At 36.0% G+C, this 23,348-nt stretch overlaps 2 protein-coding genes across 6 annotated transcripts in view; one reads left to right on the top strand and one right to left on the bottom strand.

Moving 5' to 3' along the window:
* Positions 1 to 23,348, bottom strand: part of USP9X (ubiquitin specific peptidase 9 X-linked) — a 144,987-nt gene that overhangs the window by 105,599 nt on the left and 16,040 nt on the right. For all 5 annotated transcript variants that reach the window (XM_037822178.1, XM_037822181.1, XM_037822180.1 and 2 more), the window contains exon 2: positions 12,597 to 12,646. The gene's annotated coding sequence lies outside the window, so the exon portion shown is untranslated. The remainder of the gene's footprint in view (positions 1 to 12,596; positions 12,647 to 23,348) is intronic.
* LOC119523421 (uncharacterized protein KIAA1143-like) lies at positions 19,383 to 19,884 on the top strand. The gene has a single exon (XM_037822183.1). The coding sequence runs from the start codon at positions 19,383 to 19,385 to the stop codon at positions 19,845 to 19,847; it is 465 nt and encodes a 154-aa protein (XP_037678111.1). The 3' UTR covers positions 19,848 to 19,884.

Here is a 23,348-nt window from a genome sequence, read left to right as displayed (position 1 = left end):
TGCAAAAAAAAAAAAGGCTTAAGGCTGATAGTATCAAATACTGGTGAGGGTAAAACACAAAACTTTTTAATATATAATGTGAAAAATAAGTTAAAACATAGGATTAAGCAGTCTCTCGCTTTTGTTTTCCACTTTACACACAGCTACATTAAAAAAAAGTTTTATGTACAGTAGATAATTTTAAAAATCTGGAGAAAGAAACATGGCTATCATTTTCCTTAGCTGTTCTGGGTCCGCCAAAAAATTATTTGAGTAATTTTTTTCACCACTAAAAATACTGGCTAACCAAATCCAGGTTCATTCTTTTCAATTTGAAATTTGCTCCAATTTCTTCATTTTGTTCTCCAACCTGGGCTCATGATCTCATTGTATACCCTCCCCAATGGCTAATTCTCCAATCATCATCATCCATCCCCTCAATCTCTTTCTGTATGTTTTTTTCTTAGCCTATAAATATGCTTCAATCTCCCATACTGAAAATCACCAATCTCTGCTCTTCCCTTTCCCAGTCTTAAAAAGAATGCCTGCATTCCCTTTCACTTCTTCTATTCTCTCATCTGGCATGTGTCTAACCTACCATAATTGCTTTAATCCTCAGGGTCATAATTGAGGTCCATGAGTGGGTTTGAAGACTAAATCTCTTAAAATTACATGCAAAACTTTGTGCATATATGCTATGTGCATTTGGGGGGTGGGGAGCGTTGGGAAGGGGAGGAGGTCTGGTCTACAGATCATCAATGCTCTACTTAAAAAACAAATGGCTGCTTCTCAATTTTCATTCTGTTTGCCCTATTCTCAGTATTAGGCACAATTGGCTGCCACTTCCCTTCCCCTCCGCTCTTCTTTAAACTTTGAGTTTCCTTGGTTCACACAGGATACATCGTTTTCATGTGCTTCACTTTATTGCACGTCACAAACATTGCATTTTTTTACAAATTGAAGGTTTGTGGCAACCCTGCATTGAGCAAGTCTATCAGCACCATTTTTCCAATACCATGTACTCACTTTGTGTCTCTGTGTCACATTTTGGTAATTCTTACAATATTTCAAACTTTTTCATTATTGTTATATCTGTTATGGTGATCTGTGATCTTTGATGTTACTACTGTAATTGTTTTGGCACAAATTGTGCCCATTTAACTCAATTAACTTAATAAATATTGTGTGTGTTCTGACTGTTCCACCAGCTGGCTGTTCCCCAGTCTCTCCCTCTCCTTGGTGTCACTATTCCGAGACACAATATCAAAATTAGGCCAATTAATAACCCGACAATGGCCTCTGAATGTTCAAGTGAAAGGAAAAGTCGCAGGTCTCTCCCTTTATATCAAATGCGAGAAGTGACAGAGCTTAGTGAGGAAGGCACGTCTAAAGCCAACAGGCTAAAAGCCAGGCCTCTTGTATCAAACAGCCAAGTTGTGGATGCAAAAGAAAAGTTCTTGAAGGAAATTATTAAAGTACTACTCCAGAGAACACATGAATGATAAGAAAGCAAAACAGCCTTACTGCTGATCTGGAGAAAGTTTTAGTGGTCTGGATAGAAGGATCAAACCAGCCACAACATTCCCTGAAGCCAAAGCCTAATCCAGAGCAAGGCCCTAACTCTCTTCAATTCTATGAAGGCTGAGAGAAACAAGGAAGAGACAGAAAAAAAGTTTGAAGCTAACAGAGATTTGCTCATGAGGTTTAAGGAAAGAAGGCATCTCCATAACATAAAAGTGCAAGGGAAAGCAGCCAAGTGCTGATTTAGAAGCTGCAACTAGTTATCTAGAAGATCTAGCTAAGATAACTGATATAGGTGGCTACACTAAACAGATTTTCAATGTAAACAAAATAGCCTTCTATTGGAAGAACATGCTGTCTAGGACTTTCCTAGCTAGAGTGAATAAGTCAATGCCTGGCTTCAAAGCTTCAAAGGACAGGCAGACTTTCTTGTTAGGGGCTAACAAAGATCATGACTTTAAGTTGAAGCAAATGTTCATTTACCATTCCAAAAATCTTAGGACTTTTAAGAATTACACTATATCCATTCTGCCTGTGCTCTATAAATGGAACAACAAAGCCTGATGACAGCGCATCTGTTTACAACATTAGGTTTACTGAATATTTTAAGCCCACTGTTGAGAGCTACTGCTCAGACAAAAACATTCCTTTCAAAATACGACTGCTCTATGACAATGCACCTGGTCACCCAAGAGCTCTGATAGACAGGTACAAGATGAATGCTGTTTTCATGCCTGCTAACACAATATCCCTTCTGCAGCCCATGGATCAAGGAATCATTTTGACTCTCAAGTCTTATTACTTAAGAAATATATTTCCTAAGACTATAGCTGCCACACATAGTTATTTCTCTGATGGATCTGGGCAGTCAATTGAAAACCTTCTAGAAAGGATTTGCCATTCTAGAGGCCATTAAGAATACATGTGATTCATGAGAAGAAGTAAAAATATTAATAGGAGTTTGGAAGAAGTTGATTCCAATTCTCATGGATGACTTTGAGGGGTTAAAGACTTCAACAGAGGAAGTAACTGCAGATGTGGTAGAAATAGCAAGAGAACTAGAATCAGAAGTGGAGCCTGAAGATGTGACTTAATTGCTGTCATCTCCTGATACAAGTTTAACAGATGAGGAGTTGTGGCACTGATGAGCAAAGAAAGTAGTTTCCTGAGATGGAAACTACTCCTGATGAAGATGCTTTGAACACTGTGACAACAAAGGATTGAGAATATTACACAAATTTAGTTGATAAAGAAGTGGCAGTTTGAGAGGATTGACTCCAATTTTAAAAGAAGTTCTACTGTGGGTAAAATACTATCAAACAAGCATTGCATGCTACAGAGAAATCTTTCCTGAAAGGAAGAGTCAATCAATGCAGCAAACTTCATTGCCATCACAGCCACCACCCCGTCAGCAACTACCACCCTGATAGTCAGCAACCACCAACATTAAGGCAGGACCCTCTACCAGCAAAAAGATGACAACTCACTGAAGGTTCAGATAATGATTAGTATCTTTTAGCAATTAAGTATTTTTAATAAAGGTACGTAATTTTTTTTAGACATAATGCTTACATAACACACTTAATAGACTATAGTATAATGTAAATATAACTTTTCTATGTACTGGGAAACCAAAAAATTTGTGTGACTCACTTTATTGCAGTGGTCTGGAACTGAACCCCCAATATCTCCAAGGTATGCCTGCACAATCCTGGACTCCCAAGTTTCCTTTCCTTTCTACTTCTTTTCAAAGAGGAAGTAGGAGGGTGATGTGAAACTGAGGTAAAACCATTCAGTAAACAGTTAACTGTCAGTGTGGAACTGCAACAAAACTTGGGGGGTCTTGAAAATACAGCTAATTATTTACACAAGGGTGGAAGAAGAAGGATTATTAACACCACTTGGGAGTTTTTACAAAATAAACACAACCTCCACCCCTACCCACATCCTTCTGAGAGTGAGAAGGGGTCACACTCTTGGGGTGAGGCAGCACAGTATACACCTCTGGTGTGGGACAAGGCAAGGGGGGATTCCCATAGGCACATCAAAATTAAAATGGTATTCTTTGAATCTTTACAATTTACACAGAACTTGAGGTATTTGTTCTATAAGTTAGAAAACTGAGGTTCTAAGAAGTGACTTAACCTAAGCACAGGTAGAAAGTAGACAAGTCTAGAATTAATGCTATCACCTTGTACATTAATTCAACGCCACATCTTTCTAAAAAAAATTTCCAACCTATACTGATTGTTCCTTTGCTTTGCAATCCTTTAGCATTTGCGCTAAAATATCTTAAAATTACATTCTCATGTTCTTTTGTTTATGCCCAATATCACTCTATCTATACATATATCTCAACTCCATCTACAGACAAATCCAAAGTATTTGGCAAAAGTCAGGGGATATGTACACCAATGTTCATGGCAACATTATTTACAATAGCCAAAAGATGGAAACAAACCAAGTGTTCATCAACAGATGAATGAATTTAAAAAGAAAAATAGCATATCCATACAAACATAAAAACAGAGTGGAGTGCTGATACATGATACATGGAAGAACCTTAAAAACACTATGCTAAGTGAAATAAGCCAGATACTATAGGGCAAATTTTGTATGTTTCCATGTATATGAAATATCTAGTATAGTTAAATCCACAGGGACAAAGTCGATTAGATGTTACCCGGGCAGGGTGGAAGGGGAACAGGAAGTTATTATTTAATGGATAGAGTTGCTGTTTGGGGTGATGAAACAGTTTTGGTAATGGGTGGTGGTTGTAATGGTTAAGTTCATGCGTCAGTTTGGTAAGGTTATTGGTGGCTCATTGTTTCATCAAGAAAGCACTGTTCTGATTGTTACTGTGAGGATATTTCGTGGACTATAAATCATCAGTAAGGTGATCGCGTCCAAGAATGAAAGAAGTCTCATCCAATCAGTTGGAGGCCTTAAAAAAAAGAAGTGATGATTTCAGCAGTCAGAAGGGACATTTTCCATCTCAACTTCAGCCAGCCAGCTTCTCCTAGGGAATTCATCAAAAACCTTCCTCAGAGTTCCCAGCTTGCAGCCTGCTCTATGGAATTTGGACTTGCCCAACCCACAGTCATGTGAGCCAATCCCTATTTTTAAAATCTCATAATATTTACATATTATGTATACATATACATATATCTACATATACATATGTATCTTCTGTTAGGTCTGTTTCCCTAGAAACCTTGACTAATACAGATTTTGGTACCAGGAGTTGGGTGGCTGATTCCTCAGGGCAGATGATTACAGGTTTATCTGGCCAAGACTCAGCAGAATCTATGGTTTCAATGTCCCCACCATTATTATTAACCCAGATGTCCCCATTCCAATTTTCAGGATCCCATTCCATTCCAATCAATGCCTTCATTTTAACTGTAGACACCCTGCAAGGTAGGGAATTCATCTTATGTTGTAATTCTACCATTCACACAGTAAGACTCTGGGTCTGTTTTCAGAAGACTCGAGTCTGTGGCTACACAAAGTAAGACTTTCTTTCAAGGCATGCATAGAAACTTTCATGTCCTTCGTATGGCACTGGGAATTTGAAGCCATGCCAACTCATGCCATGGATTATCAGTACCATCTTGATTGTTGGAGATAGTCCCTAGTGCCTCTGAATCTAAATCAGGTTAGAGATTCATCTCTACTTCAGCCAGCCAGCTTTTCCTGGGGAATTCATCCAAAACCGTCATCAGAGTTTCCAGCTTGTGACCTGTCCTATGGAATTTGGACTTGCCCTATCCCCATAGTCACATGCACCAATCTCTATTAAAAAAAAAACTCCTATTTACACTATATATATACACACATACATGTATATCTCGTCAGTTGTTTCCCTAGAGAACCCCTAATACAGTGGTGATGGTAGAACAGCATTGTAAATGTAATTAATGCCACTGAATCGTACACTTAAAAATTATTAAACTGACAAAATTTTTATTATATATATGCTATCACAATAACAAAAATAAAGTCTGGGGATAAATTATTCTGTATCAAAGTGGATAACTAAGGAACTATCCCTTTAAGCAAAATAACTGCAAGGTAAATGGGAATAAGGTGGCAGCGTGTTCCCCCAAACAAAACACTTCTCCCAGACCACAGAACTAAACAGTCTTCTGCTTCTTTGTGGACAGGTAATCGAGAGAGCCTTTTGCCATCCCTATTTCTTATACAGTCTCACCTTTCAGGCTCTTGGTTTCTGTTTCTATTGCTTCTGCCAAATTCTCCATATTTCTTGGTTTCCAATATTGAAGGACAAATTTTATTAAGGCATGAATGTCAGGTCTTAGTGTAGCATATGCTGCTCTATTCTGCTATTTTTAACAGCCATTTTCTCTACCATGTAAGAATTTGATACCTTTCCCTCAGTATGCTAGGTTGCTAGATTAAGAGCAAGAAATGGGTATGGAGCAAATAAAAATAATTTCTGGATTCAAATATAACTCTTGTTCAAAATTCCAGCTCTTCCACTTAACAATTTGCCTAGCTTAAAGACAAGTAATAATGCCTTTCTCCTTTTCTAGGTTTTTAAGCCTGAGATAATGCTAGCCACAAAAATGCCATGAGAATTCTATTAATAAAGGTTCTCTCATAAGTACCAGACATAGACATTCTCGACAAATGTAATTTTCTTTTCCCCTTCTATAATATGCTGTGCAAGGTTCTTGAATGTTTGAGGAACAAATTTCAAAATAGTTTTTAGATATAATTTGGAATGGTTTGAGTGAAAGAAAAAAAAAACCATTAGATATGCTACAACAAAGTTATCTAAGAATAACGCTGCTACTCTTCTTAATAAATTCCATTCAATCAAAGCGGGGGAAATAGCTGGAAATCACACTGCTTTACTTGATTTGAAATAGCAGTCTCAAGGCTCTAACCAAGCCTGCTTTGTATTTTTTTTTCAACATACCTAGCAGGACTAGAAAAAGCTTTCTAGTATCCTACACAAAACTGAGCAACTCAGTTATTCAAATAATTTTAAATCTGACAATATCTCTTCATATAGGAGTGCTCAAATTCACCAAATCCCAATGTGAAAATTTACTGCATGAAGTGAAATTTAAAGGTTTATTTCAGAAAAATATTAAGTACTGTATAAACAGCTTTTCCTGTAATGGCCACTGTTCTCCCTTCCTTTCATTCAGATTTAACCAGAATGCATATTGGATTTTTTGCAATGCAAAATACAACCACAATGGCAATGCTAGATTTCCTTTAGAACACACAAGCATTTTTCCATACTGAAAAAGTAAGCAGCTTAACGTTTTCCATGACGGAAAAAGCACCACTTTTAACCTTTACCTAGACAGAGGTTGGTACTATGCTCTTTTAAATGAACTAGCACTACAATGTAATTGACAAGTTGCACATCAACCTTGCAGAACTGAATTTCTCCAGCAACTTTTAAGTCAGAGGACCTTAATACCAAAGAAATCCCTCAAGACAAAACAAATGATCCTTCTCTACTCATCTCTGCTCACATTCTCCCTATATTCCAGAATCATTCTCTCCTTTTATAATTGAAGTCTATACAAGAATACAGCACACTGAAACCCTCTAAAATTCTACTTATACAATCCTAGGACACTTAAAGAATTCCTTCTTGTGCTAAATCTTTCTCTTTTCACCCCAAAAATAAAAGATGAGCTTTTAAAGCTCAAGTCAGGGTAACTGGATCTCCATTTGCAAAAAAACAGGAGGATGCCTACCTTACACCTTATACAAAAGTCAACTCAGAATGGAACAAAGACTTAAATATAAGAGCCACAACTACGTTTTCTTAGAAGAAAACGTACGTTTTCTAACACAAGGTCCTGAAGATGCTTCTCTACGTTAAACATTGCCTTGTGTTAGGCAATGATTTCTTAAGACTTTACACCCAAAGCTAAAGCCACAAAAGAAAAAATATAAATTAAACTTTTGTTCCTCAAAGGACTTTATCATGAAATTAAAACAACCTACATGATAAGAAAATATCTGGAAACCACATATCTGATAAAGGATTAACACAGTTAGCTAAAGAGCAGCATTTACTGAGCAGGTCAGGAAAGCTCAGCTTTGGGGAGCCAATGAGATTTTAGCACTCTTGTGATCCCCTCACCCTTCACTTTGGAGCCAGTCTAAGCCCCCCTTCACGGGTGCCTGGCCCTGTGTTGGCTGGTAAAGACTGACTTGGGAAAGTCCTCTTGGGGTAACAGTCCTCCCACAATTTGCCTCCAGGCAAAAGCAGCATGAGACAACAAAAGGAATGTAAAAAGCTATACATGTCTACTAGCAGTAGAGAGCAATTAAGGAAGGGGAAACAATAATCCAGGAAGAACAGATAAGCTATTTAACGTTCTGGGGATGCCCAGAAATGACTATGGTCTGTTAATTTCTGATGGTTGTAGTAGGAACAAGTTCACTGAAATGTTGCTATATTATGTAACTTTCTTGGGGTAAAGTAGGAACATGTTGGAAGTTAAGCAGTTATCTTAGGTTAGTTGTCTTTTTCTTACTCCCTTGCTATGGTCTCTTTGAAATGCTCTTTTATTGTATGTTTGTTTTCTTTTTAACTTTTTTTTTCATACAGGTGATTTGAAAAAAGAAGGGAAAGTTAAAAAAAAAAAAAAAAAAAAAAAAAAAGAAAAAAGACAAACAAGGGGAAAAAAAAAAAAAAAAAAAAGATGTAGTGCCCCCTTGAGGAGCCTGTGGAGAATGCAGGGGTATTCGCCTACCCCACCTCCATGGTTGCTAACATGACCACAGACATAGGGGACTGGTGGTTTGATGGGTTGAGCCCTCTACCATAAGTTTTACCCTTGGGAAGACGGTTGCTGCAAAGGAGAGGCTAAGCCTCCCTGTATTTGTGCCTAAGAGTCTCCTCCTGAATGCCTCTTTGTTGCTCAGATGTGGCCCTCTCTCTCTGGCTAAGCCAACTTGAAAGGTGAAATCACTGCCCTCCCCCCTACGTGGGATCAGACACCCAGGGGAGTGAATCTCCCTGGCAACGTGGAATATGACTCCCAGGGAGGAATGTAGACCTGGCACCGTGGGACGGAGAACATCTTCTTGACCAAAAGGGGGATGTGAAAGGAAATGAAATAAGCTTCAGTGGCAGAGAGATTCCAAAAGGAGCCGAGAGGTCACTCTGGTGGGCACTCTTATGCACACTTTAGACAACCCTTTTTAGGTTCTAAAGAATTGGGGTAGCTGGTGGTGGATACCTGAAACTATCAAACTACAACCCAGAACCCATGAATCTCGAAGACAGTTGTATAAAAATGTAGCTTATGAGGGGTGACAATGGGATTGGGAAAGCCATAAGGACCAAACACCACTTTGTCTAGTTTATGGATGGATGTGTAGAAAAGTAGGGGAAGGAAACAAACAGACAAAGGTACCCAGTGTTCTTTTTTACTTCAATTGCTCTTTTTCACTCTAATTATTATTCTTGTTATTTTTGTGTGTGTGCTAATGAAGGTGTCAGGGATTGATTTAGGTGATGAATGTACAACTATGTAATGGTACTGTAAACAATCGAAAGTACAATTTGTTTTGTATGACTGCGTGGTATGTGAATATATCTCAATAAAATGATGATTTAAAAAAAAAAAAAAAAAAAAAAAAAGCTATACATGTCTTCAGACTGAGACAAAGGCCTGCCAGCTTCAAATACCTGGGAGAGGGAGGTTTGTCTCCAGGGCAACAGAGAAGACAACCAAACTCCTGCAAATGGGAGAACTCCAAAACAACTAACAAGCAAAAGCCCAGGACAAGACAGAGGCCCAGAAAGATAAGGAAAATCCTGTACACTGCATTAGACTTGGGCAGACCACCTTCATGATAGGAGGGCTGAAGCTGAAAAAAATCTGTATCACTAGGTGGTTACAAAACCAAGAAAAAGACATCCAAGTGAGTAAATTTCACAGTTAACATTTTAAAATATTAAAATGTACAGTGTGCAACAAGGGTACAAGATTAACAAAGAAATAAGAAATGATGGCTTATCCAAAGGAAGAGGATAAAGATATAGAAACACCAACAAAGATGAAAATGTAGACATACTGAACAGAGCCTCATTTATTGGCTTTAGTAGCTTTGTAATGGGTGGTTACAATGGTAGCACAATATTTTGAACAAAATTAATTCCACCAACTTGTACACCTGAAAGTGGTTAAAATGGGAAATTGAATTGTATGTGTGTTACTACAATGAAGTTTTTTTTAAAAAAGCCATTATATATATATATATGTGTCAACTACAAGAGAAAAAAAGACCATCTCAGAATCTATAACCTAATCTACCTTAAGATACTAGGAAAAAGAAGAGTAAACTAAACCCAAAGCAAGCAAAACAAAATCAAAAGTTGGTAACTTAAAAAGATCAACAAAACTTACAAATTAGTTAGATCAGTCAAGAGAAACTAAGACAAAACTTACATTAGTAGAAAAGGAATGAAAGGGGGATAACTCTACGGACCTGATAGAAATAAAAGGATTATAAAGGTATATATATACTATGAACAACCAAATGATTAAAAAAAACTAGACAACTTAGAAGAAATGGACAAATTCTGAGAAAGATTTAAACTACCGAAAATGACTCAAATCTGAATAGACCTATAACAAGTAAAGATACTGAATTAGCAATTTTTAAATTTCCAACAAAAAGCACAGATAGCTGACGAATTCTACTACACATTTAAAGAATTAATACCATTCCTTCACAAACACCCACTGGCGAGGATGTGGAGAAATAGGTACCCTCATACATTGTGCAAATGTAAAATGATGCAGCTACAGTAGAAAACAGATCTACCTTATGACCTAGCAATTCCATTTCTAGGTATATATCCAAAAGAACTGAAAATAGTTATTAAAACAAATATCTGTACACGCATGTTCCTATCAGCAGTACTCACAACAGCCAAAACATGGAAATCCAAAGGTCCATAAAACTGATGAACGCATAACCAAAATGTAATATATCAATAGAATGGATTAAGCCATAAAAAGAACGAAGTACTGACAAATATTACAACATAGATGAACCTTTCACTTAGCATGAACAGAAGCATCATGCCACGTGAAAGACGCTAGACACAAAAGATCACAGATTTTATGATTCTACTTATATAAAACATCCAGAATAAATCTATAGATGCAGAAAGGTGATTAGTAGTTGCCAAGGGATAATGGGAGGGCGCAATTGGGAGTGACTGCTTAATGGGTACTTGGTTTCCTTTAAGGGTGATGAAAATGTCGCAGAACTACATAGAAATGACGGTTGCCCAACACTGTGAATGTACTAAATGTCACTGAATGGTATACTTTAAAATAGTTAATGGTTAATTTTATGTTACGTAAATTTTACCTCTATTAAAAAAAAAAGCCCCCCCCCCAAATCAACTGCATTTGTATATACTACAAATGAAATTAAGAAAACAATTCTATTCATAATAGCATCAAAAAGAATAAAACACTTAGGAATAAATCTAAAAAGGTAGTGCACGACTTGGTAAAAATTACAAAATACCATTTCAAGTGATTAAAGGATACCTAAATAAATGGAAAGACAGTCCATGTCGAAGGACTAGAAGACTCAATATTTGTAAGACAGTCCTCAAAAGATGAACAAATTCAATGCAATCTCTATCAAAATCCCAGCTGGATTTCTGGCAGAAAGTGACAAGCTCATCTAAAATTCATATGGAAACACAAGGGACCCAGAATAACCAAAAACAATCTTGAAAAAGAACAAAGTTGGAGTCTCACTTCCTGATTTCAAAGCTTACTACAAAGCTACAATAATCAAGACTGAGTGGTACTGACATAAGGGTAGCTATAAATCGACAAAACAATTGAGAGTCCAGAAACGAACACACATTTATGGTCAGTTTATTGTCATAAACAAAACTACAATGAATATCCTTACACCAACTAGCAGACTTCCCTATTATTTCTTTGTTTAATCCTAAATCTTTAAAGTGGTAAACCGTTTTATTTCCTATAATAGGTTTCACACATTTCTTGCTAGGTTAATTACAAGGTATTTTATAGTTTTTGCTTTTATTCTAAATGGAATTTTGTTTTCCCATTATATATTCCAACTGAGATAGAAACTGGTATATAGATGCTATGTAAGAAATACTTATTTTGGCATAGTAATTGTATCGAAACATCTTACTGAGCTCTTATTAATTCCTCAGTTGACTTTCTTGGGTTTTCCAGATATAAAATTCTGTCATCTGCAAAATAATAAAAATTCTGAATTCGCCTTAAAAAACAAAATAAAACGAAGGCAAGATCTTGTCCTTGAAGTATAATATAACACTATTTGTTTTTCTAAAGCATATATATATAAAATACAAAAAATTCAGGCACACAAAAAGCCATGCAACTAAAACAATGGGCAACTAAGCATATATATCCAAAACATCACTGAAAATTTAGCCAAGTGTCAAAAACATCAAAATTCAATCAGTATAATATATATTTAATCTATTTCAAATCAAAAATATGAGCAGAAGGGAGAAATCAAGAGGAAAGTGAGAGCAGAAAAAGAACCAAAAACAAAGTGAGAGAAGCCATGGAGCAGGGGTAACAGACAAGTAACAGTTAACACTTGTGTATTTACCTTTGTGTATTTACAACGTGCCACTTATTATTTAAAGCATTCTGGAATTTACTTAATCCTCCTAACAACCTCAGAGGTAAGTACTCATTATTCCCATCTTACGGATGGGAAGAAACAGAGGTACAGAGAAATTACCTCAGATGATATAACTAATAGGGGACAAATCTAGCAAATGTATCGATTTCAAACCTGAACATACTGGTACCAAAGTCTCTGCTCTTCATCACCTTGCTATTCTACCTATTTTTGTCTATTTCAATGCTACAGACAGAGCTCACAGAAATAGGGAAGAAACGAATAACCATCAATCCTACTAGATGTTAGTCAACCACTCTTTGTTAATTAAAAGCCTCATAAAATTATCTGCCAGAAGCAGTGTGATATACAAAGGCAAGTTGTATAATCAGACATACATAAATTTAAATTTCTACTCTGGCACTTACTGTGTGATCTCAGGCAGTTTCCAAACCTCTTTAGGACTCAGTTTCCTCACCTGTAAAATGAGGATACAAGGCTGTTATTGTGATGATTATATGAGCTTTAAGTGCTGGAAGGTGTCCAGTACATATTAGTTCCCTTTCGTTTCATATAACATTTCACTGGAGGGAAGATGCTCTAAAAACAAGGATTTTTAATTTAGTACTGATGATGGAACATGAGGGTTGGTTTTGGAGTCAAGAAGACTTGCGTTCTCTCTCTAAGCCAAACCATGCAAATAAACTCATTACCCTCCCCCTTACGTGGGACATGACTTTCAGGGGTATAAATCCCCCTGGCAATGTGGGACATGACTCCCAGGGATGAGCCTGGCCCTGGCATCATGGGATTGAGAAAGCCTTCTTGACCAAAAGGGGAAAAAGAAATGTAACAAAATAAGGTTTCAGCGGCTAAGAGGTTTCAAATCGAGTCGAGAGGTCATTCTGGAGGTTACTCTTATGCAAGCTTCAGCCAGATATTGCAAAACATCACAGTATGCCAAGCCCCAACCAACAGTATTCCTGAAAACCCTAAAGAAAACCCAGGCCTCTACCTAAGACTCTACACAAGTTTCATTTATTAAGTTTATTTTTCAGAAACTTAAAAACCTCCCCATTGTTCCTATGCCAGATAAGCCCAGAAATCTGGAGGTACCAGTCTTTCCCAGAACATCAATGAGTTACATTCCCATAACCCATAATGTCAACATCCCTTTTCAAAATGAAGTTAGCAGAGTCACTGCCCAAATATCCCTGAAGAATGGGAGAACAATCAAGAGAGAGGAATTATAATAAAGAAGTTAGGATTTAACAAATGATTATGACAACTGAATTATTACATAGATTCTTCTTTTTAGTTTCTAGTATATTAGAACAGTCAGAAGAACTACCCAAAATTGTGGAACCGTAACTAACCCATACTGTACTTTGAAATTTGCTCTATTACTACTTGTTAAACTGTACTTTGAAATTTATCACTTTTCTGCCATGTCATATTTCACAATAAAAAATGTGGAAAAAAAATAAAGACTTGCATCAATATAAAGGCTGTTCCACGACAATTCATACTTTTGTAATGGGATTTAGACCACACTGGCAAATGTGCTTTAAGACAGATTTTTTAAAAAGTAACTTTCAAATTAAAGGATACCCTGCCATCTTTAAGATAATTCGTAGCACAGTATTCCTATCAGAATTTGTGCTGGCTCTTAAATAAGTATAATAATAGGGAGACTAAGGAAACCAGTAACAAGATGACATCAAAATTATTCAGTGCAATAAAACTTACTAATTACCTGTTGAATAAAAGAATGAATAAACCACTCTAAAAGGTAGAAATATAAGTATCTTTTCATTTAATAAATAAGGAAAAAACCTAGTAAATATGGAGTTGGAACTCCAGTTCCAGTCATCTGACTCCCAGTGCCAGGTTTCTATCAACAATACTAGGTTAGCTCAAGTTTGCTAATCCTGGTTCTAGCTTAACAGAATTTTAAAAAACAAATTCAAATTACTTTCTATTTTAATGCTGCTTAAATACATGGAAAAATGAAATCAGGACTAAACTCCTTATGCTTACTGCTCTCATACAACTGCAAAACCAAAAACAAAAACAAATTTCAACCTAAATACAAACAAAACTATTAATATTAATATAATGCGACAGATGGTAGCATATTACTAACTGCTAAGGCACGGATTTGAGTTTTGCAGGGCTATTCTACCACCATCATATGCCATGTGGGAGACTCAGCTCTCCTACTTCTGCTTGAATTACTACACTACTCCGGACACATGGCGTGCTATGATGGCATTTGCCTTTAGCACTAAGACACTATTTATGTGTAAAGTCAGCCTCTGTTCTCATTATCACCCAAATCAAGTGCTACAACTGAGCACCAATGCATTAAAAACACAAAACTAATGTAAATACTGAAATGGTGTCCCAATTCTTGATTATTAAGCAATCATCTAGATAGTCCAAAATACATGTATGAATGTTTAAGAGTATCATAAAACCCAAGTTTGAGAAACAAATGTTTTAACTTAAGCATAAAAGGGGTACCAAAGAGACACTTCGGATAGAACCTTGCAGGGAATGGGGGAGGGGTACTCATAGACTATTAAGATTTGGAAATGACCTGCTCCAAATAAATGTAGAATATTCTACATCTGATCTCTCCTTGAACATTTTCTGTTACAATACTGAGAAGCCCAGTACTATCAACGGAAAGGTCTTTCTTTTACCGAGACAAAGATGTATTTCCCCTGTCACTGTGATTATAGTTTGGCCAACTGGAACAAAAAGTTGATGTTCAACATCTACATTATAATCCTTGAAATACTGAGATTTATGGTGTACATATCCACACCCCCTTCTATACTTTTACTTAAATATTAAATCCTTACAAAGGGTATGAGGTCCCAATAAATTCCATTCTCTAAACAAATCAGCCTAATAATAAGGAAGTTAGCAATACTTTTGACTTAAAATATTAGACACAAGTCACATACCAAGTGTCACCGAAGGTATGCCTACTTCAGTCTACTCTTTATTGAAATGACAGGTTAAAGCAAACAACAAAAGTTACATCAACAGCTTTAATCTATCAAAATTATCACTTTTAGAAGTTATTAATCCAATCATCAGTCTTATTTAGTCAACAATTAGGCAGGGTAGGTTATAAATAATTAACATTTTGGATATGCACCTGATGAAGTATAGAAGGGTAAAGAATTTGAAAAAGGAAATCAATTTTAGAACATTTCCAACAACCCACAAAGTTCTTTCACTTAGCATAATGTTTTCAAGGCTCATTTATGTTGTAGCATGTACCAGTGCTTCATTTCTTTTTATTGCCAAATGATATTCCATATACAGTATGGCTATACCACATTTTATCCATTCATCAGTTAGTGGACATGTGGGTTGTTCCTGTAAGAGTTTTATAAATACAGATTCCATTAGGAATCTAAGAGAAAAAGTATCCTCTAAAGTCTGTATGTCTTTGGACAACAATTCTAAAGGTTCAAAATAACATTGTGCAGTATACCATATAAAGGCTGTTTTTCAAAACAGAAAAATTAAAAGTGGAAACTATACAAAGTTAATGAAAATGAATTAAAGAATACAAATTTGAAGCAAAAATGAAAAGACCCAACATTAAAATTTAAAAATGTAACTTAGAAAATACTAAAAATAAAACATTTTAAGTTCAATTATGGCACTTTCTGCTCATTACATTATGGAGACACTTGTTAAAGAGGCCAGAGGTTGGCAATTTTTTGACAGATCACATAAGAAATTAAAAACAGAAGAGCTAAAGGCAAGGGAGACTCATCTTTAAAATGGGAGAGCTGTATGCTAAGGTCCCTTCTAGCTATATTTTACAAAAGAAGAAATACTGGCATGCAGTTGGCAAATGCAAGACACAAGGCAGAAAAATTGCTAAGGAAAAAAATGCTAACAAACCAAGACACAAAGAGAAAAAATGGAAAGCAGGCATTATATAGTTTAGTGGTTAAGAAAAAAGACTGGAGTGGCGCTAAACTGCCTTAGTTTGAATTCCTACCCTGCCACTTAACTAAGTGCACAAGTTTGGACAAGTTCGAGTCCTGGTTTCCTTTTATATAAAAGGGGGATAATAGTATCTACCTTTTGGGATTGTCATAAGAATAACATGAATTTAGGTACATAAATAAAGCAACAGCACAGTTCCTCATATGTAGGTACTATGAGTTAGCCACTGTTATCTGTGAGAGGTTTACAAAGTAAAACGGAAGAATATCTAAGGACTAAATTAAAAACCTATAATTTACAGTAGAGAAGGGCAATGTAAGCACCAAGGAAAGACATCTAAATTAGACTGGGATATCCTGAAACATTTCAGATGAAATACTTTCCGAGATTTCATTCAAAATGGAAAGGATGGATAAAAAAAGAGAATAGGCATGAGTTGAAGCTGGTTGATGGGTACAGGGGGGGCTTGTCATACTAGTCCCTCAACATCTTTAAAAGTTTGATTTTTCCATATTAAAAAACTTGGAAAAGGGGGAAAATAAATTAGATAAGGGTAGAGAAAATCTATAAAAGCTTCTCAAAAGAGGTAACTTCTAAGCTGCATCTAGAAAGATAAGGATCAGGAGGCCAAGTAACTGAGGAGGGGGGAAGGAGACAAAAGGAATATAGTATGGAATAGCCTACTGCAGTCAATGAAACAGAAGTTCAGAATAGTTGTATCAAAACACCAGCACTGATGGCCTCAAATATCACTGAGGTGCATGTATATCCTTGTTTCTCTTATATCTGGCCTTAACTGTTAAGTTTTAACAAAGAAAATGTGACCTATATAAAAAGTAATGTAACTTGTTGATTAAAATATATGCAATCATAGTAAAACAAGTCAGATATTCATAAGGGTATTCGTGGGTATTTCTATCTTTGACCATTACTTAAAATATATTTATTTTATATAGGTGAAATCTGGTTAAATAATGAGACAGTGGTGAAAAATAAATCTATAAAGATATAACTTGTCTGTCTTGTTGATATTATAAAAAGTAGATACTGCAAGGTTGAGAACTCACCTTCCTTTACCCCGATGTGACACCTAGGACCCCTAACCTGCATTGTCTTAACAACCTTCTTACACTTATTGACATGTACAAAATGAGAACAATATTGGCCTTAACCAACACAAATGTTGTTCTAGATGCCAAAGAAAATTTTGTGCAAATGTATTTTTGAAACTGCTAACAAAAAAAAGTTAATATTGAAATTGCTAAAAAAAAAAAAGTTAATATTGAGCAAGAAATCCCATAAAATCCTTTGATACACTATGCCATGATTTAATTTTTCAATCTTTTAAGAAATACCGTGCCAGGCCCTGAAAATACCATAACAACACTCAGTTTCTGCCCTTAAGGAATTTACAAGCCTAAGCTCCCCAAAAGGAGTAAGTCGATTCTTTAAAAGGCATTTCCAAGTGTGAATTTCACCTGAAATAAAATGGTAGTAACACCAATCCTTCTCAAACTCTTCCAAAAACAGAAGAGCTCTTGAGAGAACACTTCCTAACTCATGAGGCCGGCATTATTTCCCTGATACCAAAGACAAACACAATACAAGCACAAACCAATATTCCTTATAAGCATAGAACAAAAAATCCTCAACAAAATGCCAGCAAACTGAATCCAACAGCTTAATATTAAAAGGATTATACACCATTAACAACTTTTCTGGGACTTTTCTCAGGAATGTAAAGGTGGTTCAAAATAAGAAAATCAATGTAATATACCACATTAATAGAACAAAGGGAAAAAATACATAATCATTTCAACTGATAGAAAAAGCATTTGACAAAATCCAACACACCTTGTCAGAAAACTGGGAATACAAGGAACTTCCTCAACATGATAAAGGCCATTTAAGAAAAGCCCAAAGTCAACAGAAAGCTAAAAGCTTTCCCCTTAAGACAAGAATGCCTGCTTTCACCATCTATTCAACATTTACTCAGAGTTCTAACCAGAACAATTAGGCAAGACAAAAAAGAAATAAAAGGCATCCAAACTGGAAAGGAAGAAGTAAGCTATCTCTAGTCCCAGATGGATATGCTCCTTCATATAGAAAACCCAAAGATTCCACAAAAGTTACTGAAGCTAATAAACAAATTCAGCAAAGCAGCAGGGTACAAGATCAACATGCAGAAGTCAGTAATGTTTCTATACACCAGCAATGAAGAATCCAAAAAAGAAATTAAGAAAACAATTCCATTTACAATACCATCTAGAAAAAAATAGCAAGGAATAAATTTAATCAAGGAAGCAAAAGACTTATACACTGCAAACTTCAAAATATTACTGAAATGATAACCTAAATAAACAAAGACATCCCGTGTTCATGAATTACAAGACTCAGTACTGTTAAGATGTCAACACTACCCAAAATGACCTACAGAGTCAATGCAATCCCTATCAAAATTTCAATGGCCTTTATTGTAGAAATGAAAAAGCCAATTCTAAAATCCATATGGAACTGCAAGGGGCCCCGAATAGCCAAAGCTAACTTGAAAAAGAAGAATGAAGTTGGAAAACTCTCACTTCCCTATTTTAAAACTTATTACAAAGATAGGCTGGTCAAAACAACATGGAATCAAATGCAGAGTTCAGAAATACACCCTCTCATTTATGGCAATTGATTTTTTTTTCCCTTTTCCTTTTTTTTTTCTTTTACTTTTTTTTCATTGTGAAATACAAGATATATACAGAAAAGTGGTAACTTTCAAAGTATTGATTTAGGCAACTGATTTTTGACAAGGGGCCAAGTCCACTCTCTTGGGAAAGAATAGCCTCTTCAACAAATGGTGCTGGGGAAAACTGATATCCTATGCAAAACAATGGAGGACCCCTACCTCACACTATATACAAAAATTAACTCAAAATAGATCAAAGACCTAAATATTGGAAACAAGACTATGAAGCTCCTAGAAGAAAATATAGGGAAGTATCTTCAAGGCCTTGTACTAAGCAATGGTTTCTTAGACTTTACACCCAAAGCACAGAACAAAAGAAAAAATAGATAAAGTGATACTTCATAAAAATTAAAAACATTTGTGCCTCCAAGGACTATCATGAACATAAAAAGACAACCTATGGAATGGGAAAAAGTATTTGGAAACCAGACATCCAAGAGGGGTTTAATATCCACAATATATAACCCATTTTAAAACTGGGCAAAAGACATCTGGAGCGGCCATGAGCAAGCGCAACCAAGTGTCGTACGTGCGGCCCGCCAAGCCGACTTTCCTGGCTCGCTTCAAAGAAAGGGTCGGTTACAGGGAAGGACCCACTGTTGAGACCAAGAGAATCCAGCCTCAGCTTCCAGATGAAGATGGTGATCACAGCGACAAGGAAGATGAACAACCTCAAGTGGTGGTTTTGAAAAAGGGAGACCTATCAGCTGAAGAAGTCATGAAAATTAAAGCAGAGATAAAGGCTGCCAAAGCAGATGAAGAACCAGCTCCAGCTGATGGAAGAATCATGTATCGAAAACCAGTCAAGCGTCCCTCAGATGAAAAATATTCAGGTTTAACAGCAAGCTCAAAAAAGAAAATGGCAAATGAAGATGAAATAAATAAGGACTCAGTTAAAAAGAACTCACAAAAGCAAATAAAAAACAATAGCCTCCTTTCCTTTGATAATGAAGATGAAAATGAATAAGCATACACATTTTGGACTTAGTCTCCTTGGGGAGTATAAGGGGTATTTTTTTTTAACAACTTTTTTTTCCTATTTTAAAGATAATACAAGTTCATTATAGGAGATTTAGAAAATACAGAAAAAAATTTAATAAGACAAAAACTATATCCAGCTTTCAATACCCCTCTGACTTGAAATGCTAACAGTATAAAAGTTAACTACCATTAATATTTTATTTCTCATATGTGTGGGTGTGCCCCTGTAAATTATATATTTTTTAAACAAAATTGAGATTTTATTGTATATGTTCAGTGTCCTGCCTCTCACTTGACATTAACTGTGAACATTTTCCAGGTCAAAAAACTTTAAAACCTGACATTTATAGCTACAAGGGATTTCAAAATTAAATGGAACCCCTATTGCATCCTTCTTATTAGTGGAACCCTGCTTAGGGTGAGGGAGATGATAATGTGCCTAATTAAAAATACCTCCCCAACTCCTGCTAGGGGAGGCCGTATGACTCAGCTCTGGCAAAATTAAGAGCTACAAGTGGAAGTCTGCTCAGTAAAGCTACTGGGGTTTTTTTGTACAAAAGGGAAAGCCTGAACCTTTGCCATTTTCCCTTTATACTGCCTGGAGCACGGACTTGGAACCTAGAAGTACCTAGACATGTTTAGGCATGAGGAAGCCAGCCACTTGTTCTGAATGATACAGTGGAAAGATTCAAGGAGCATCACTGGATCCCTGATGGCATGCTTCATGGAGCTGCTGTCCCAGCCTTGGATGGTGACCTCTGGGCTTGATACATAAGAACAGTAAACACCATGCTGATGTAAGCCTCAGTTAGGTTTTCTGTTACAAACAGCCAAATGCATTCCTAGCTGATACAGTAACTGTAGTAGAACATGCTTATACAGAAATCTTCACGTGCACTTCAGATGACTTCCTTTGAATAAATTGCTAGAGGCAGATGTACTGAATCACAGTATTTGAATATTTTTAAAGCTATTTATGCTTACTGTCAAATTGCATTCTAGAGGTGTTTTATCAGTTTATTCTTCCACTATCTGAGAATCCATTTCACCTCAACCATGATTTCAGTGCTGGCACTACCCCTTTAAATTTTGTCAATTTGATGTATTGAAAATGGTATTTTATCGTTTAAAAAAAAAAAAAAATGGGCAAAAGACTTGAATAGACATTCCTCCAAAGAAAATACACAAATGGCCAAAAAGTACATGAAAAGATGTTCATTGCCATTAGCCATTAGGGAGGTGCAAATCAAAACCACAATGTGGTACCATTTAACACCCACTAGAGTGGCTACTATTTTTAAAAAAAAACAGAAAATGAATGTTGGAGAGGATGTGGAGAAATAGGAACATTCATTCATTGTTGGTGGGAATGTGAAATGGCACAGCCACTGAGAAAGACAGTTTGGAAGTTCCTCAGAAAGCCAAGTACAGAATTATCAGCAATCCCACATCTAAGTATAGATCCCAAAAAATAAAAGCAGGGACTCCCACAGATATTTTCACACTGATGTTCATCTCAGCATTATTCACAAGTGCCAAAAGATGGAAACAACCCAAGTGTCCATCAACCGATGAATGGATAAACAAAACGTGGGACACACATACAATGGAGTTATCATGCGGCCATAAAAAGGAATGAAGTTCTGATACATGCGACAACATGGATGAAACCTTGAAGACATCATCTTGAGTGAAATAAGCCAGATACAAAAGGACAAATACTGTATGACTTCGCTGATATGTAACAATTAGAAAAAGCAATGATTCACAGTATACTATAATATAGGTTACCAGTAGTCAGAGCAGAGGTAGGGAATCAGGAGTTAATGCTTAATTGGTACAGAGTTTCTGCTTGGGATGCTGGAAAACTTTTGGTAATGGATGTTGCTAACGGTAGCACAATACTGTGAATGTAATTAACAGCACTGAATTATATAATTTAATGCGGTTAACAGGTGAAATTTTAGGTTGTATATGTTATTAGAATAGAAATTGAAAAACAAAAAAGACTGTACAACACAAAACAGTGACCCCCAATATAAACCATAGACTATAGGGAATAGCACAACTACAAAAATGTGCTTTCATCAATTTTAACAAATATTCCACACCAATGCAAGGTGGTAATAGGATAGCACGTGGGAACTCTGTGTCTTATGCTAATTTCTCTGTAAACCTACCATTTTTGTTTTAAAAAAAATTATATATTTAAAAAAACACCTTATTTTAGAGAATTCACACAATTAGTGATTTTGAGCTATAAGAGACTTCAAGCCATTTACTAGCCAAGCTTCAGATTTTACAGGTAAGCAAAAGAATTAAACAGCCAGATGACCAATAAGCATATGAAAAGGTTCTAAACATCATTAGACATGGGGAAATGTAATTTTAAGTCACCATAAACATCATTAGACATGGGGAAATTTAATTTTAAGTCACCATGAGATATCCCTAACCCCCACCAAAATGGCTAAAATTAAAAGGGCAGACAATACTATGTATTGATAAAGAATGTGGAACAACACCAACTATATTGTTGGTGGAGTCTAAATTAACTTCTGGACATCTGTTTAGCAGTATTTGCTAAAGCTAAACAAACATCTAGCCTACAACCTAGCAATTCCATTATTGAGTGTGTACCAAAAGACAACCAAAAGACATGTGCATTATATTAGTTTTATTAGTGAATTAGTTATATTCATGAAAACATTAAACAACCCAGATGTTCACCAACAACAGAATGGATAAATAAATCACAGTATATTCATACAATGGAATAATACACAACTACAAAAGAACAAATTAATGAATTGTGTTGAGCAAAAGAAGAAACCAGACACAAGACTCTATATTGTATTATTCCATTCGTGTAAGTACAAAAAACAGGTGTAACTAATTCAATCTGAGATAGAGGTCAAATTGCTGGGGGTGGGGGGGGTGGAGAACTAACTCAGAGAGGCATGAGAGAGCCTTTTGGGGTACTGGATATGTTCTGGATCTTGATCTGAGTGGAAGTTATAAAGATATATATATATAATTTGTAGAAGTTTATTGAGCTATACACACTTAAGATTTGTGCACTTTACTATATGTGAGTTATATCTCAAAAAAGTAAAAATTTATAGTATATAAGTCACTGAAAAGCTAGTGTCAAGCTCCCCTTGGCAGCCTAAGGCGCTAGGGTTCTCAAAGCATGATCCAGGGACACCTGGGGTCTCTGACACCTTTTCAGGAGGTCTACAAGAACATAATTATTTTCATAGTAATATTAAGACATTATGTCATTTTTTCACAGATGTACAGTGATGTTTTCCAGTGGCTACCTGATGTTTGAAATCACACCAAACTGAAGGCAGAAACAGAGAATCCAGCTATCTTCTAGTCAGCTAGATAGGAGAGATTTGCAAAAATGTAAAACAATGCCACTTTTCTCAGTCTTGTTTTGTTTTCGAAGTTATTTTTCATGAAAAATCACATTAACATGCAT

The sequence above is a fragment of the Choloepus didactylus genome, chromosome X (assembly GCF_015220235.1).
Source record: "Choloepus didactylus isolate mChoDid1 chromosome X, mChoDid1.pri, whole genome shotgun sequence".
Lineage (NCBI taxonomy): Eukaryota > Metazoa > Chordata > Mammalia > Pilosa > Megalonychidae > Choloepus > Choloepus didactylus.
Note: the sequence above shows the minus strand (reverse complement) of the source record. Positions and strands in the feature narration are given on the sequence as shown.

Coding starts and splice junctions, on each gene's coding strand:
- LOC119523421 (XM_037822183.1), top strand. CDS start 19,383: ATGAGCAAGCGCAACCAAGTGTCGTACGTGCGGCCCGCCAAGCCGACT.